Source organism: Marmota marmota, unplaced genomic scaffold (assembly GCF_001458135.2).
Source record: "Marmota marmota marmota unplaced genomic scaffold, marMar, whole genome shotgun sequence".
NCBI classification, from domain to species: Eukaryota; Metazoa; Chordata; class Mammalia; order Rodentia; family Sciuridae; genus Marmota; species Marmota marmota.
The window spans coordinates 38,337,337-38,351,415 of NW_025999900.1; the positions used below are offsets into that span (position 1 = coordinate 38,337,337).

Here is a 14,079-nt window from a genome sequence, read left to right on the forward strand (position 1 = left end):
ACAGTCTCAGAGGAGCAGAGCAAGACGGTGGAAGCCATCGAGATCGACTGCTACAACAGCTTGGCAGGTGAGCCGCGCCGCGCCCCCGGCCCCTCCTGCTGCCCTCGGGGTCTGAGGCCCGGTTCCCCGTCCCGGTTCCCCGTCCCTGTCCCTCCTGCGTCCGGACCGCTGCGGCGCACCCGCGGTGCAGCCTCTGGGGCTGTGACCGTGCCGCTCTGGGAAGGAAGGAACCTGGGAGGGAGGCGCTTTGGAAAAAGTGTGACTTTCAAGATGATGCCTCTCAAAGGCCTTAGACATCTCACGTCCTTTTCTTTGCATACATCGCAAATCTCCCATTTAAATGGCTGGACAAACAGAAGGCGACTTAACTGGCCTGGCGACGGCTGCTACTGCTTACCAGTAGACTTGGGTCCAAAATGCAGAAGCGGCGCCCTAGGTGGGGCCCTGCGGCCGCTGTTAACCCAGCGTTTTCTTTTGGGTGGGTCCTAAGGACGGGCCCACGCACCTGTCCACTGTCCTCAGGTATCATTGTCTCCAAAGTTGGCCATCACCCTCCAACCTCAACTAACTGCGTCCCTTTGAGTAAGGTTCTTTTGCAAGTTCTTTGACCCCTGTAGCAAAGGGGAGTTTGACACAATGCCTTTCCAATCTTGAGCAAAATGGATTCCAAAATGCCACTTTCTTCTTTCTGAGCTCCGCTGGAGCTCCGGGTTGCCAGGTGAAGACAGAAGTCTCAAAGGGAACCCAGTTCACGTTTGGTCTTAAGCTTTGCTGCATTCTTGTTCTCTTCTGGGCTAAGAAGAGATGTACATCCAGAGTTCACTTTGGGGATGAGGTCAAAGTCAGCCATTTACAAAATTTAATTTAGGCACAGAAAATTCTAAGTCCGTAAGACAAAAACAAAAACAAACAAACAAAACAACAATAAAGACTCTGGATCTTCCCAAGGCCTTCTGTGAGAAGGTGAGAGTTGTTGGAAGTGGCAACAGCCTTATATTTGAAGTGCTCTCTCTTCTCCTCCTACCCACTTTGGTAGGATTTTAGCATGGTCAAGCTTCCCTGACTAAATAAATGCCCATTTCTCCTAGTTCCTAACCCTTAAAGTTGCCTAAACTAGCTAGGGACTGTTAGAATAGGGTATATAGGTGTAATGTGACTGGATGTGGCTGGGATGGTGGATGTGTCTGGGGAGATGAAAATAAACAACTGCTAAGTCCGCTTGGTTCCCAAGTGCAGACCTGCTGTGTTCCCTTTGCAGTTTCTAGAACTCATTTACCTCTGCCTTCCTATAATGCCATGTACGGTATCATCCTTAATCAGGTAAAACCCAGTCCAAGGAAGCACAGTGTCAAGTAGTTAACAAATTTAAAGGATGATTAGCAATAGTAATCTGTAGCAACTGTTGTAGAAATGGTGACACTGATAGCATACCACTAATAATAGCATCAAAGGATAGCACAGCAAAGATGGAATTTTTCAATCCATTACAAGATACAGTTTGACTCCTTTTATTTCCCATAAGTCTCTGGCATATTTCCTGCTGCCTGATAAGTAGTTAAAGGGCAGAGCGGCTGTAGGTAGAGGGAGAGGTGCTCTGGATCACTAATGCAGTGATTTCAAAGTGGTAATGGAACTTTATATTCAGTTCTAACATTGTAGAACCACACTTCACCCCATATTTTTGTTTACCAGCCAGTGGTTACATTTCTATGGTGAAACCAAAAATATGTCCTTGGTCAGGCCAGCCCAACAGGCCTGGACTGAGATCTGGACAGCTCCTTCACTTCCATCCCCACCCCCACACACTTTGGGGAACTTCAGTGGTGAGAGAATGGAAAGCAGTGGTAGCAGATTTCTCCATTTGCTGCTTTCTCTGGTGCCCATAAGTCTTCTTCAGTGTCCACCACTTATTATTGTTAATAATTTATTGTATGCACTATTAGGTACCCTACATACATTGACTTTTTAAATCTTTGTAATCTAAAAGAAATACATGATCATCAGGTTTGCCTAGAAAACCCTAAGACTCCAGAGCCCTTCCACTTCATAGGCAATTCTCTTGTCATCACAATGTCAGTATTCTCTGGGCCCTTGTCTTCCATGAGCCCAGTCTCAGGTGAGTTGCTAAGCTCTACACTTCAAAATTTATTTGGGAGCTCTCAGCCCTGGTACCCAGGAGAAAGAACTGCAGTGCCTTGAATTCAAGGTTCTGATAGGGCTACACACTTCCAAATGTTGTCATGTTTCACAGAAGAATCACTTTTTGAGTTTTTAATCTTTAGGAGATGAGCAAAATCTGTATACTGTGTAGAAATTTAAGCCATTGGGAGGAAGGTTCTGCAGAAAAGTGACTTTGGGGAGGATAGAAGTCTGATGTTGTTTTCCTTGGGGTGATGCTCAAATTGATTACCACTATCTCAGAAGTCCCAGCTAATAGCAAAGTATCCTTCCTTGTAAGTAATACTTACAATATGTGTTTCCTTTTAGAAAATACCAGAAAGTTTAAAGAAGTGAATACAAAATTACTTCTGATCTTACCACCTAGAGAAATCCACTGTGGTGTATTTCCTTCCTGTATTTTTTTTTTCTGCACATAAATGTAAAATTGTTTACAAAGCTGAGGCTCTCCTGTATGTACCATCATGTATCCTGCTTTTAATCCCACTTATGTTAGAAGCATTTTCACCTCTTATTAAAATATTTTCCTAGTTTTAGATGGCAACCTAAAAATGTGTGTTTACAGTTATTATTGGATAGAAAGGAAGGAAAGATGATCACTGTTGTTAGAGCTGGAACAGTGCAGCCTGGCCCATGAGATATCTTTCCCCCTGTGTGCCTGCTAAAAGGAAGGGGACCAGCAACTGCAGGCTCATTTTGGCAGAAAGGAATCTGACCCTTCCATCAGGCCTGTGATGCCAGCTGAACAGCCCAATGAGCTCCAGGTGGGAGCACACTGAAGCTATTTTCTAAAGGTTCTGTCCTCCTTCCACACAAAGCCATGGATAGAGGGAGAGGCTTAGGGTTTGGAAGGAACTCCAACTAGCCCAGAAGTACCTGAAGAATTAGGCTATGTTGCTAAGGGCATCTGTCCTCCAAACAAGAGGTAGCATGAGGCTTCTGGTGGAAATTTAAATTCAGTGAACCCTTGTACACTGCCTGGAAACCTCCAAAGGAATAGCAAAGTGACAGCTAGAATGTGCTTAGAGATGTTAGCATAGAAACCCATTTGGTTGGCCTGAGGGGACTGTAAGAAACGGCAGACAGTTTTCAAAATTCCCCAGGTCATGGTCTGCTCTAGCTTGGATTTGTTTGGTTGGGAGGAATCCAGCTAGTTGTGCAAGGCCCCTGAATGTGATTTTGCATGTCTTATTTTTAAGAATAACTTCAAGGAAAGAGATGGGGACCATTCTGTTCCTTCAGAATTCCAAATGATTCTGATATGATTATTAGAAAAGATATTCTGATCTGTCTGGAGAGACTTAGGGATGTGTCCTTACCAAGGCCACAGAGGAAGCATGTATTGGCCTGTTGAATGACTCTTGTTGACCTTGAACTAGAAACAGGATTCCTCTGGGGCCTTGGAATCCCTTGAAGGGCAAAGCCTTTTGCTGCACATCTGTTCCTGTGGTGGCCCCATCTGGGGTCTGATCAAAGGGAGACAATGCATAATGACTTTGTTGGTATCCTCCAGTGATGTTCAAGACTCAAATGCCAGCAGTGGAGACCAATGCCAACAGAGCATGACACTGAAACTAAAGGCTGGGACTGGGGCCTCTATCCCTGGCATGCCTTGTGACCTTGAAAAGCCCCTACCTCTTTATTCTACCTTCCTTTTTTTTTTTTTTTTTAATCTATTTAGAGCTATGTCTGAGAGATTTTTGTTTGCTTGTTTATTTTACCAAAGGAGTAGAAAATATCTCTTGGTCTCAGCTGAAGCCCCAGGACAAGGGTATGACAGGGCCTTGAAAGAAGTCCACGGTATGAAAAGGCCTGGGATGGTACCTTGTGAAAAAAGGCTTCATAGACAGATCTTGAAGCCACAGCCCTAGCATCAGGGCAAATCACAGAATTTGTAGGGCACAGTGCAAAATGAAAACATGAGACCCCTTGTTCAATAGGCAGAGAAACCATGTCATTAAAAGTCCCAAAAGATAAGACTTTTTCCTTTCTTTCATGGTTTTTCTCTCTCTCATCTATTTTTTATTTGCTATTTAATATCACTACAAGTAAAAACAATTAAATTTTTAAATTATTGGCATCAATTTTACTATTTGTGTTTTGTGCATGCCAGTTTTAAAGGAAAATATAAGAACACTTGTATGCGGAATCATAAAAAGTACACAATTCATATTTCATAGCTCATACATGCATAAGGAATTTATTCTTACTAGGACAGTGGAAATGCCACACCAAATTAACTTTTTTAAAATTTATCTTCTTTGTGTGCCTACTTTATGGGCATATTTTTTATTTTTTTAATTGCTTTTATTTTTTTTAAATACATGACAGCCGAATGCATCACAATTCTTATTACACATATAGAACACAATTTTTCATAACTCTGTTTGTATAAAAAGCATGTTCACACCAATTTGTGTCTTCATACATGTACTTTGGATAATGATGTCTATCACATTCCACCATCATTGCTAACCCCTCCCTTCCACTCCCTTCTGCCCTATCTAGAGTTCGTCTATTCCTCTATGGGCATATTTTATATGCACACTTTCTGATGAGCAAGCGAAAGAAAAGGAGCTAGGGAGTCATCTTACCCTTTCCTTTTGTGTTGACATTTTTAGCATAAGTGGTTGACTAGTAAGAGAAGTAACAAAAATTGGGAAAGATATGGTGGGGTTCCTTGGGCATTTGTTTCTTAGGACACTTCGGTTTCTTTCTGAATTTGAAGGAATTTCTGATTTTTTTAATATTTATTTTTTAGTTGGACACAATACCTTCATTTATTTATTTTTATGTGTGCTGAGGATCAGGGCCTCTCATGAGATAGGTGAGTGCTCTACCACTAAGCCACAACCCCAGCCGGTAATTTCTGATTTAATGGAAGACTGGGGCCTCTTGGGACTGTCAGCATGTTTATTTCCTTGTTATAGATGTAATACCTTTATCTTGTACTTACACTGAGTCTTGAACTCTCATGTGTCATGAGTCTGCTGGAATTCTGTGTTCATGGGGCATTGTAAATGCATACTTGGATGGGGCTATAGTCACACCTATTTCCTCTGCTTATGCCCATGTTTCACTGTTCCATAATATTTCACATACAAGTTCAGTGATAAAACTATTAATGACTTCAAGAAGGCAACAGAAGTACATTAAACAGTAGAGAGCTCTTCTGAGTATGAGACCCTATACAGCTGCATCTGTGGCCCACTAATGAAGCCAGCCCTCAGTGGGGTACCAGAACGTGAATAAATGTACACATCCCAGGTAGACAAAAATCGGATACAGACTCTGAGGCAGATTTCTAAAGACAATGGGTACTCAACAAAAACTGGTATAGAACCAGAGAATCAAGCATAGGAATTAGATGAATTATAAATGTACAAACTAGGCCTGGAGCAGTGGTGCACACCTGTAATCCCAGCAGCTCCAGAAGCTGAGACAGGAGAATTGTGAGTTCAAAGCCAGCCTCAGCAACAGCAAGGTGCTAAGCAACTCAGTGAGACCCTGACTCTAAATATAAAATAGGGCTGGAGATGTGGCTTAGTGGTCTAGTGTCCCTAAATTCAATCCCTGGTACCAAAAAAACAAAAACAAAACACAAATGCACAAACTAATTAATGGAAATGAGGTCTAGAGACGAGCAGTAACCTTGTAGCTGGAAGATAAGTTTTTAGGGTCAGGACTGGTCAAAGGAAGGGGAAAAAGAGGGGCTCTTGCTAAAATGCTCAGCTGGGATCCTGCCACTTGGAAGAGAGAGTTTGGCCAAATGTTGTTGATCCAGGACAGTTTTTTGGATAGTATCTTGGCCAATAAATCTTAAGGACCCTGTAAGTGTAGCTTCTAAGACCATCCTCCAAGGTAAGATGTGAGAGTCAAAACTTGGAGAATGCTTTCAGGGAAGGTACTGGGAAGGATATTTTGAATTTAGACTTTGGCTGAGTTTCTGAAATTTCTTAGTCCACCTCCAATGGCAAGAAGTTAAGTGGCTTTTAGCCAGAAACTCTTTAGGACAACTCAAAATCAGACTCCCTACAGCCAAAATAACCAAGAGCAACGCATCCAAGATAAAGATTTGGCTGAAATGCAGACAGAGAGAATGATCAAGATGTGGAGAAGCATAGAGCTGCTCCTAGAGCTTCCCAGGTTTAGAGTGACCTCCAGATACAAGTTCTCTCCTTCCAGCTATTCACTTTCATCACCCGTCTGTGCCTACTACAGACAGCTAGGGTGAAAACAACATATTTCAAACAACCTACCAGAGGATTCCCAATTCCATCTGGGATGTCAGACGTCCATGTTTGGTACAGAGTTTTCCATTTTCACCCAAAAAGATTAGTGTGGCTCAGTCCTAACCACTGAGCAGCAAACACGTGCTCTAGCACAAACAGTGGGTGGGATCAGACATTAAAAGACCAAAAATAATACTACAGAAGATTAAAGCAGTTGAACCTTCCCGGTGAGATTGAACTGCCTTGACATCACACATTAGCAGTGTAAAGGTCATTACCCGTCTCTTGTTCACATGTGAAGTTTCATGTCAGCATCAAAATGAGACTATCTTCAGTAGGACACAAAACCAACAGTTCCCAGCTTTGTTTTGTTGTTTTGTTTTTAAAGAAAGCAGGATTTTAAGAGCCAAGAAGAGTTGATTTGATCTAGAAAAGTCCCAGGTTGGAATAGATCCAAATGGACCTTCCCTTCAGCTGTCTGCCTACAGGACTTTAAAAAGAGCATCCCAATCTCATATAGGGTGTACCCAGAGAAACCTTGTGACACCACTGCTTCCCTTTCATGTCTTTTCTATATGGAAAGAACAAAAGTGCAACGTGGTGTTAACTAGTAGCTCAAGAGTTATGAAAGTCAAAATTATGATGGAAGATCTGGGTATAACCCCAAATCTTAAGCAGGTGCATGAATTTCCTTGTCAACATTGCCAGCTTGTCATCCATCATGAGCTAGGCAATTCTGACAACAGGGGTACTCACCACCACCTAACATGAACATTTGACAACCACCATTGTCAAAATAATAACCCTAAGCATAATAAAAGTAACAGTAATGACAGAGAAGACTACTACGATGAGCTGGCACATAATAGATATTTCACCAATGTATTTACAATGAATGAAAATGCCTATCCCAGCATCTATCTCATGTTCAGGAGCCAATAAATCAGTCATTCCACTAATATTTGTTGAACACCTACTAGGTCCTGGGTTTGGGGGCTGGATAGAGAGCAGTGAAAATGATGGGCAAGGTCCCTGCCTTCAGTGAACTTGCATATTTATAATTTCAGTTCATCTTCTTCTCTTATATCTTTGTAAGAGAAAACTCAGTCTTAGGGCTGGGATTGTGGCTCAGTGGTAGAGCACTTGCCTAGCACGCAGGAAGCACTGGGTTCGATCCTCAGCACCACATAAAAATAAAGATATGTGTCCACCTATAATAAATATTTGGAAAAAAATCACTAATTAAAAAAAAACCCTCAGTCTTGGAACAGTCAAATCATTTGCCCATGTTCACATAGTATCCTGTGACAAACTGGAGTTTCTTATCTGCTAGGTCTATAATTCCAAAACCTGCAATTTTAGCCACTCACCCTACAGCTCCTTCCTTAGGAACTAAAATTTTCCTCCTTGAAATTTCTCTTGATCCATATTCTCCCTTGGAAGTAACACGGAATACATCTCCTTCCTTTTACAAGGACAAGCCTTGACATTTTGAGGACAGCTTCCTTGCCCATCCTCTAATCATTTCTTCTGGAGATTAAACATCCCTTTACTGTACTTGTGCCTTGTGGGTTAGGATTCCCAGTTCATGGCCATCCTGGGTGGAAGTGTCCTGCATTCTGGAAACAGGTCATGGTGTCCCTAGCTCCTCCCCTGTCACTAAAAAGGTGACCTGAATTTGTGTGGATAAAGAAGAAGAAGGAGCCCATGAATCAGACACTTAATGGGCATAGAAACTGCAGAAGCCCCCCACCCCACCCCCCGCACCTTTACCTCTTCCCATCCCCCCTTGCTCCGGAATGTGTGGATTCCAGTTGGGAGGGCTTGAGAAATCTAAGTGGAACTGTGACCAGTAGGCATTCATTTCAGCATTAACCAAAGCACCCCTGAGGAAATGCAAGGGATGTGTTCTTTGAAGGTTGAAATGTCCCCCATTCTCTTCAAACATCCCATTCTTTAAGAACACATCAGAAGTATGGCTTAGTGTAAAGGGACCTGGATGATAAGTTCTGTCTCTGACTTGCTATACATCTCTGGCCTAAGAATTTTACCTCTTGGGTCATGGATTTCTAATTTATAAAAGCGCAGGGTTGGATTCCAAGATCTCCAAGGTCCTTTCCAGCTCTTAAAAGATAAATTCTCCATCTTATTCTTTGCTGAACACTGTGGCCATTACAACATTACATAGAATGGAGTAGTTCTATGTGTGCTTATAGAGACCAGTCTCCAAAAACTAAGAGAACTTAAAAAGGCAGAGGGTAGAACAGTGTTTGATCTGACTTCCTTTATATAAAATTTAAAAAGAGAATATATATATATATATATATATATATATATATATATATATATATATACTATTACAGTATTTACATTAGAGAAGATTATCTGAATCATACCAGGGAAGCAGTTAATAGGTTACCTTGGAAAAACGAAGCTAGGCAAAGAACTGCAGTGAGACTTTATCTTTTTATTTTAAATCTTTCTGTCATGTTTGACTTTTCTCGCTATATTCCATATGACTTGAACTTTTTTAATAGAAGTGATGGACATGGGTTATCTGTGTAGAGAAATTATGAGTGCTTTTGCTTTATTTTTATTTATTTGAAGAAAATCTAACTAATAAATGCAGTTTTTGCTGCTATTCTGCTACTCTTACCTAAGTCTTGACTATCCTTGTCAATAACACCAAAGATGTCAAACAAAGTTATCCCAGAACTCATAAAAGGACTCATGCCCTTTTCTGCAGTACCCACCACCCCAATCCACATTCAGAGCTAGATCCCAGGAGCATGGTACCCCGTGGAATAGGGGGATGCCCCCTCTTGACTCCATTGCATATTAGCAACAATTTGAATCTCCTGGTGAGGCAGGGTAGAGAGTTGGGTCAGAGCCTGTGCTATAAATGGTCCTGAACATGAACGATGGGTCTCTAGTGTTTGGGAAAGGATGGTATGAGAGTCCATCCCTTGCATCAGCCCCTGTATTATGGAGATTTGACTAAGGTGGTCTCAGAAGGAGCAGCCAGGTCACCCAGAAAGAAACTCATTGATGCATGGATCTTCACTGGACACCTGCCACAGCTCTTCACAGCCCAAACCTAACCCCCTGTTCATCTCAAAACGCAGAGTGGAGGCCAGAGCTTTAGTCCAGGTTCTGCTGCCAAACTGCCCTGTAACTCAGCAAGTCCCATCTCTCTGAGCTTCACCTTCCCCATGGGTCAACACTGGGAGCTGGATCCCATGTTCTCCAAGTCCCCTTTCAGAAGCATTGAACCATCTAGGATTCTGAAAGACTTCTAACCTTTTCCCCCAAGTTGGCCTTTCTCTTAGGAAACAGCCAGATTTCGGGAGAGAAAGAAAAGACAAGCTCTCTTTGATGCCAGTTTTGCTCATATGCTGACAAACAACAATTAAAAGACATCAACTGAGATTTCCAATTCCACCCTTGCAAATTTGGGGCATAAACCAAAATAGGGACCTCACAACCTCCAGTGATGTGGGTTCAGCATGAGGTTTCTATGAGAAGGGGCTGAAATTGAAACAAATTGCTATCTGAGCCCTGGAATCTAAATGGATGACCCCAAATATTACCCATTGCTGCTCTATTTAAAAATTCCACATTATTTAAAAATTCAGACCTTCTTCTGACCAAGTTGTCATTCAGCATCAGAAACCTGGCAATGTTGGCTATATTAGGCCAGGAAGTCCTGGTGGCAAGGAAAGGAAAACAAGCTTTTGAGAAACGGACAAGCCGGGGCAAGCCTTTTGGGGAACAGGTGCCAGCTAAATTATAATATCTCAGAGAGTGACCTGGGAATCCTGGGGAGCCTGAGCCAGATCTGAGTGTTTGGGTTTGTGATCCTGGGCATGTCGCACACAGCAAGTCAGAACTGAGCTTCTTTCTCTAATGGACCTGCACTCCCTGGTTGTGGAGTCGACTCTTTGACAGTTCTGCAGGAAGGGCTGTATCCCTATGTGTGCCCATGGGGACAGGCAGGAAGAGACAGAACACAGAGGAAAAGATGAGCAGCACACCTATGTCCCAGGAAACCCGAGGGGCCATGTGTCATAACGGAAAATGGTCTTTACTTTGTGTGAGAGGATCTGCATTTGAATTCTGGCTTCTCCACCCATTCCTCCATTGATCTGGGACAGGTCCAAATCTCTATCAGCTTCTGTGTCCATTAGAGCATGAGATACACCCCCACCCCCAGGATTGTAGTGGTGATTAAATTAAATGATAAAGGCTCATATGGCTAGCACAGTGCCAGGCACATAGCAGATGCTCAGTAAATGATGATTGTGTATAAATCTGGCTACTGATATGTGTGAAGACAGAGAACGGTATATGGCCGGAAAGAAGAAAGGACCCAGTAAAGGAGGCTGTGGGGAACATGGGAAGCAGTGAGCAAACGGATGAGGCAGGAAAGAGGGACCAGGGAAGTTGCATCTCCTTAAGTGACTTGGGAGGTGTGCCCGGTGTGATCCAAACGCCTTTGGTGTGGTCATTTCCTTCTGGGCCAGGGAGGCTGAGGGAATGAGGCTCCCCCTGAAGCAGATAGGCTCTGACAGAACCTGCCCTCAGGGGCCTGTGTCTCCCTCCATCTTTTCAGGATTCAGGTCAGTCCAGGAAGCATTTAGTAACTGCCAGGTTCCAGGTAGGGGTTGTCTCCAGCCTGCGAGTCTGCGTGACTGTGCCTGTTTTCAGTCACTTTCCGTACTCTGCCCCAGGATGTTTCCTGTCCCTTTCTTTGAACTGAACCATCAGGGAAGGGGCTTCAGGTTCTCTCACAAGTGAGATCTGATTGGAGTCTGAGAGCGGAGAGTAAGGGCTTACGGGGAAGGTACAGGCTGTGATCAGCTGGGTCCCCAGAGGAGCTTCACCAGAAAGCAAGAAAGTGGACAGGAAGGAAGGGGAATGGAGGAAGGCAGAGGCCTGCGGGGAGTCATGAGGCTGGCACCTTGTGCGTGCCTGGACTGCCTACCCACTGGTGCCAGTTCCCTGAGAAAGTCCTGGCTTCACCAGGCCTCCTGGGAGTGAGACCGCGGTTAATGTCCCTTGAGCCCCCAAATGGGTGCTCCTCCACCTAAATGTCCCCAGTCCTCTCATGATCCCAGATGTCCCCAGAGCAGTGCCCCATGAACAGGCAGTGTGTTTTCTGACTTCAGACTCTTCAGAATTGTTTTTCCTACCTCTTCCCCTGCCCCCTTAAACCCAGTAAGGTTTTTTGTAGTTTCCAGTTACAAAAGTAAAACACTTGTCATTTAGGTCTGGGGGTGCAGCTCAGTGATGGCATGCATGCCGAGTGACATCCTCAATGCCAGAATGTTATAATTGTAGAAGTCATTGAAAGTAGAAAATGAAAGGCCTGGGGATCTAGCTCAGTTAGTAGAGTGCCTACCTCACATGCGCAAGGCCCTGGGTTCAATCCCCAGCACCACAAAAAAAGAAAAACAGGATAATTAAAACTCCCTTGTCATCTACTACCCCAAGATGACAACTCTTACCTATTTTGGTTTATTTGCTCCCAGTTTTCATGTTTGTGTGTGTGTGTGTGTGTGTGTGTGAACTTTTATATGAAAAGCATCAGCCGGTCCACTTCAAGGTTTACCTTTCTCCAGTTTATTCAGGAGAGAAGAGGTTTGTCTCCCATATACTGAGAACACTTTGGGGACCATATCCTGGCCTCCTTTTCACCCCTCCACCCTTGTAGGATTTAAAATATGGAGAAGGCTATATGTGGCTTTATGCAAATACTATTCCATTTTATATAAAGAACTTGAACATCCACAGATTTGGGGATCTACTGGGGATACTGGAGCCAATCCTATGTGGATCCTAGTGGTGACTGGTTAACAGTTAAAATGATGGATGAAAAAGACTAATCTAAAATCCTAGAAACTAAAGGCATTTATTGATAGTCCTTAAAGGGTGTTGGGATCCGTTCAAGGGAGCTATAACGCCAAAGCCTGAGGTTGGTTCAGGTCTCTGCCTCCTGTCATGTGACACTGTTCAACACAGAAGGCGCCTGCCTGGTTGCCATGGCAGCATACTTAGAAGTTATCCCCTGTACATCTCCTAACTCTCACTCTTGATCTTGACGTGATAGACAGAGGGAGAAGGCAGGAGTGGGGATAAGGTGTGACAGGTCGTCACCCAGGCTCACTGTACCTGAGAGTCAACCAAGGACACCGCTGTCACCTCATTTCGCATTCCATGGTCACCCCCACACCAGGCTGTAGAGTTCCTCCAGGTTTAACCTGAGGCTCAGGGGTTCAGGTAGTAGAAATTCTTATTCCTAAAACTCCTCTGGTCATCAGACAACCAGGAATTTCTTTTCAGCCACTTACCTTTTCTGTCAGGTTCCTGCTACCTGCCAAGCTATTGACCCTTTTTCCCTCCTGCCCCCCTCTCTACTTCTCAGGTTTCCCCACTCTCAAATTCCTCTCCTTCCTTATGCAGAGCAATCTTCACTATTTTTCGTATCTACCTAATTTGCCACTAGTGACCTCTAAGCTTCACCGTACCCACCTGAAGCAACTGAACAGAGTGTTCTCCTTGAAAAATATGATTTCTTCCATAGGAGGAACTCTGATTCAGCTATTACAAATTCTTCTCCCTGAGACAGACAGAACACACACACACACACACACACACAGACACACACACACACACACACACAGCATTCAAGTTGTACTGCACAAACTTTGACACCCTTCATTTTCTCTGGCGATATTTTCCATAGAAAACATTTTTCAGTGTAGTTAATCTTTGGCAGTGTGATTGTTGTGGTTCTTCTGTGTTCCATTACATCAGTGTCCCACTATTTATCTCAGCAGTCACTGATGACACTTAGGTGATTTCTGACACTCTGCTACACATGGGGCTACCACAGAGGGGCACGGGTAGCTCTTTCTTCTCTTCACAGGAGCACCTACAACTAACTTATTCCCAAACATATCTACTGACATGATAGAAGGAGCCGGGAGAGGCAATAGGAACAAGAGATATGTCACCAGGGTCCCTGAGGATGAGTAGGAGAGTTGATCAAAATGGGAGAAAAAAAAAAAAAAAGCATTCTTTGATGTCCAAAAACAAACAAACAAAGAAACAGGATATTACTTTGGCTTCTGAGATTCCCCTCATTCTTGGCTCAGCATTTCTAATAATGGGCAAGACATGACCTTGGCCAGAGTTGACAAGAAAAAGATAATATTGGGTACAGTTTTCTTCTGACTATTTCTGGTTCTATGATCCTTATCACATTCCAAATGGCCTAACTGCGCTCTGGGAAGTTCCACTTCCAAACCCCAGAAGGGATATTAATAAAGACTCCAGAAAACAGGAGTCCTGTCCCTCTCCCTATGGCTCCTTCTCCATCACTCCAAGATCAAGAGTGAAAGTTAGGAGGCAAAAATGGGATAACTTCTAATTGTGCTGCCATAGCAACCAGGCACCCTCTGGAACAGTGTCACATGACTGACACCAAAGACAGGAGACAACCTCAGGCTTTGACATTGCCGCAACTTGAGCAGATTCTAATGGCCCTTGAAGGACTCTCAATATGTGCCTTTGGCTTATAGGATTGTATTTAGACTGTCTTTCCACCCCTGCTTCTTCACCCTCGACTTTAACAGTTCTGCAGTCATCTCTGTGGATCCACAGAGAA

At 43.5% G+C, this 14,079-nt stretch overlaps 1 protein-coding gene across 1 annotated transcript in view; it reads left to right on the top strand.

The window, feature by feature from the left end:
* Positions 1 to 14,079, top strand: part of Ttc9 (tetratricopeptide repeat domain 9) — a 34,229-nt gene that overhangs the window by 3,446 nt on the left and 16,704 nt on the right. The window contains exon 3 of the mRNA XM_015488201.2: positions 5 to 67. Within this exon, the coding sequence (XP_015343687.1) occupies positions 5 to 67 (63 nt within the window). The remainder of the gene's footprint in view (positions 1 to 4; positions 68 to 14,079) is intronic.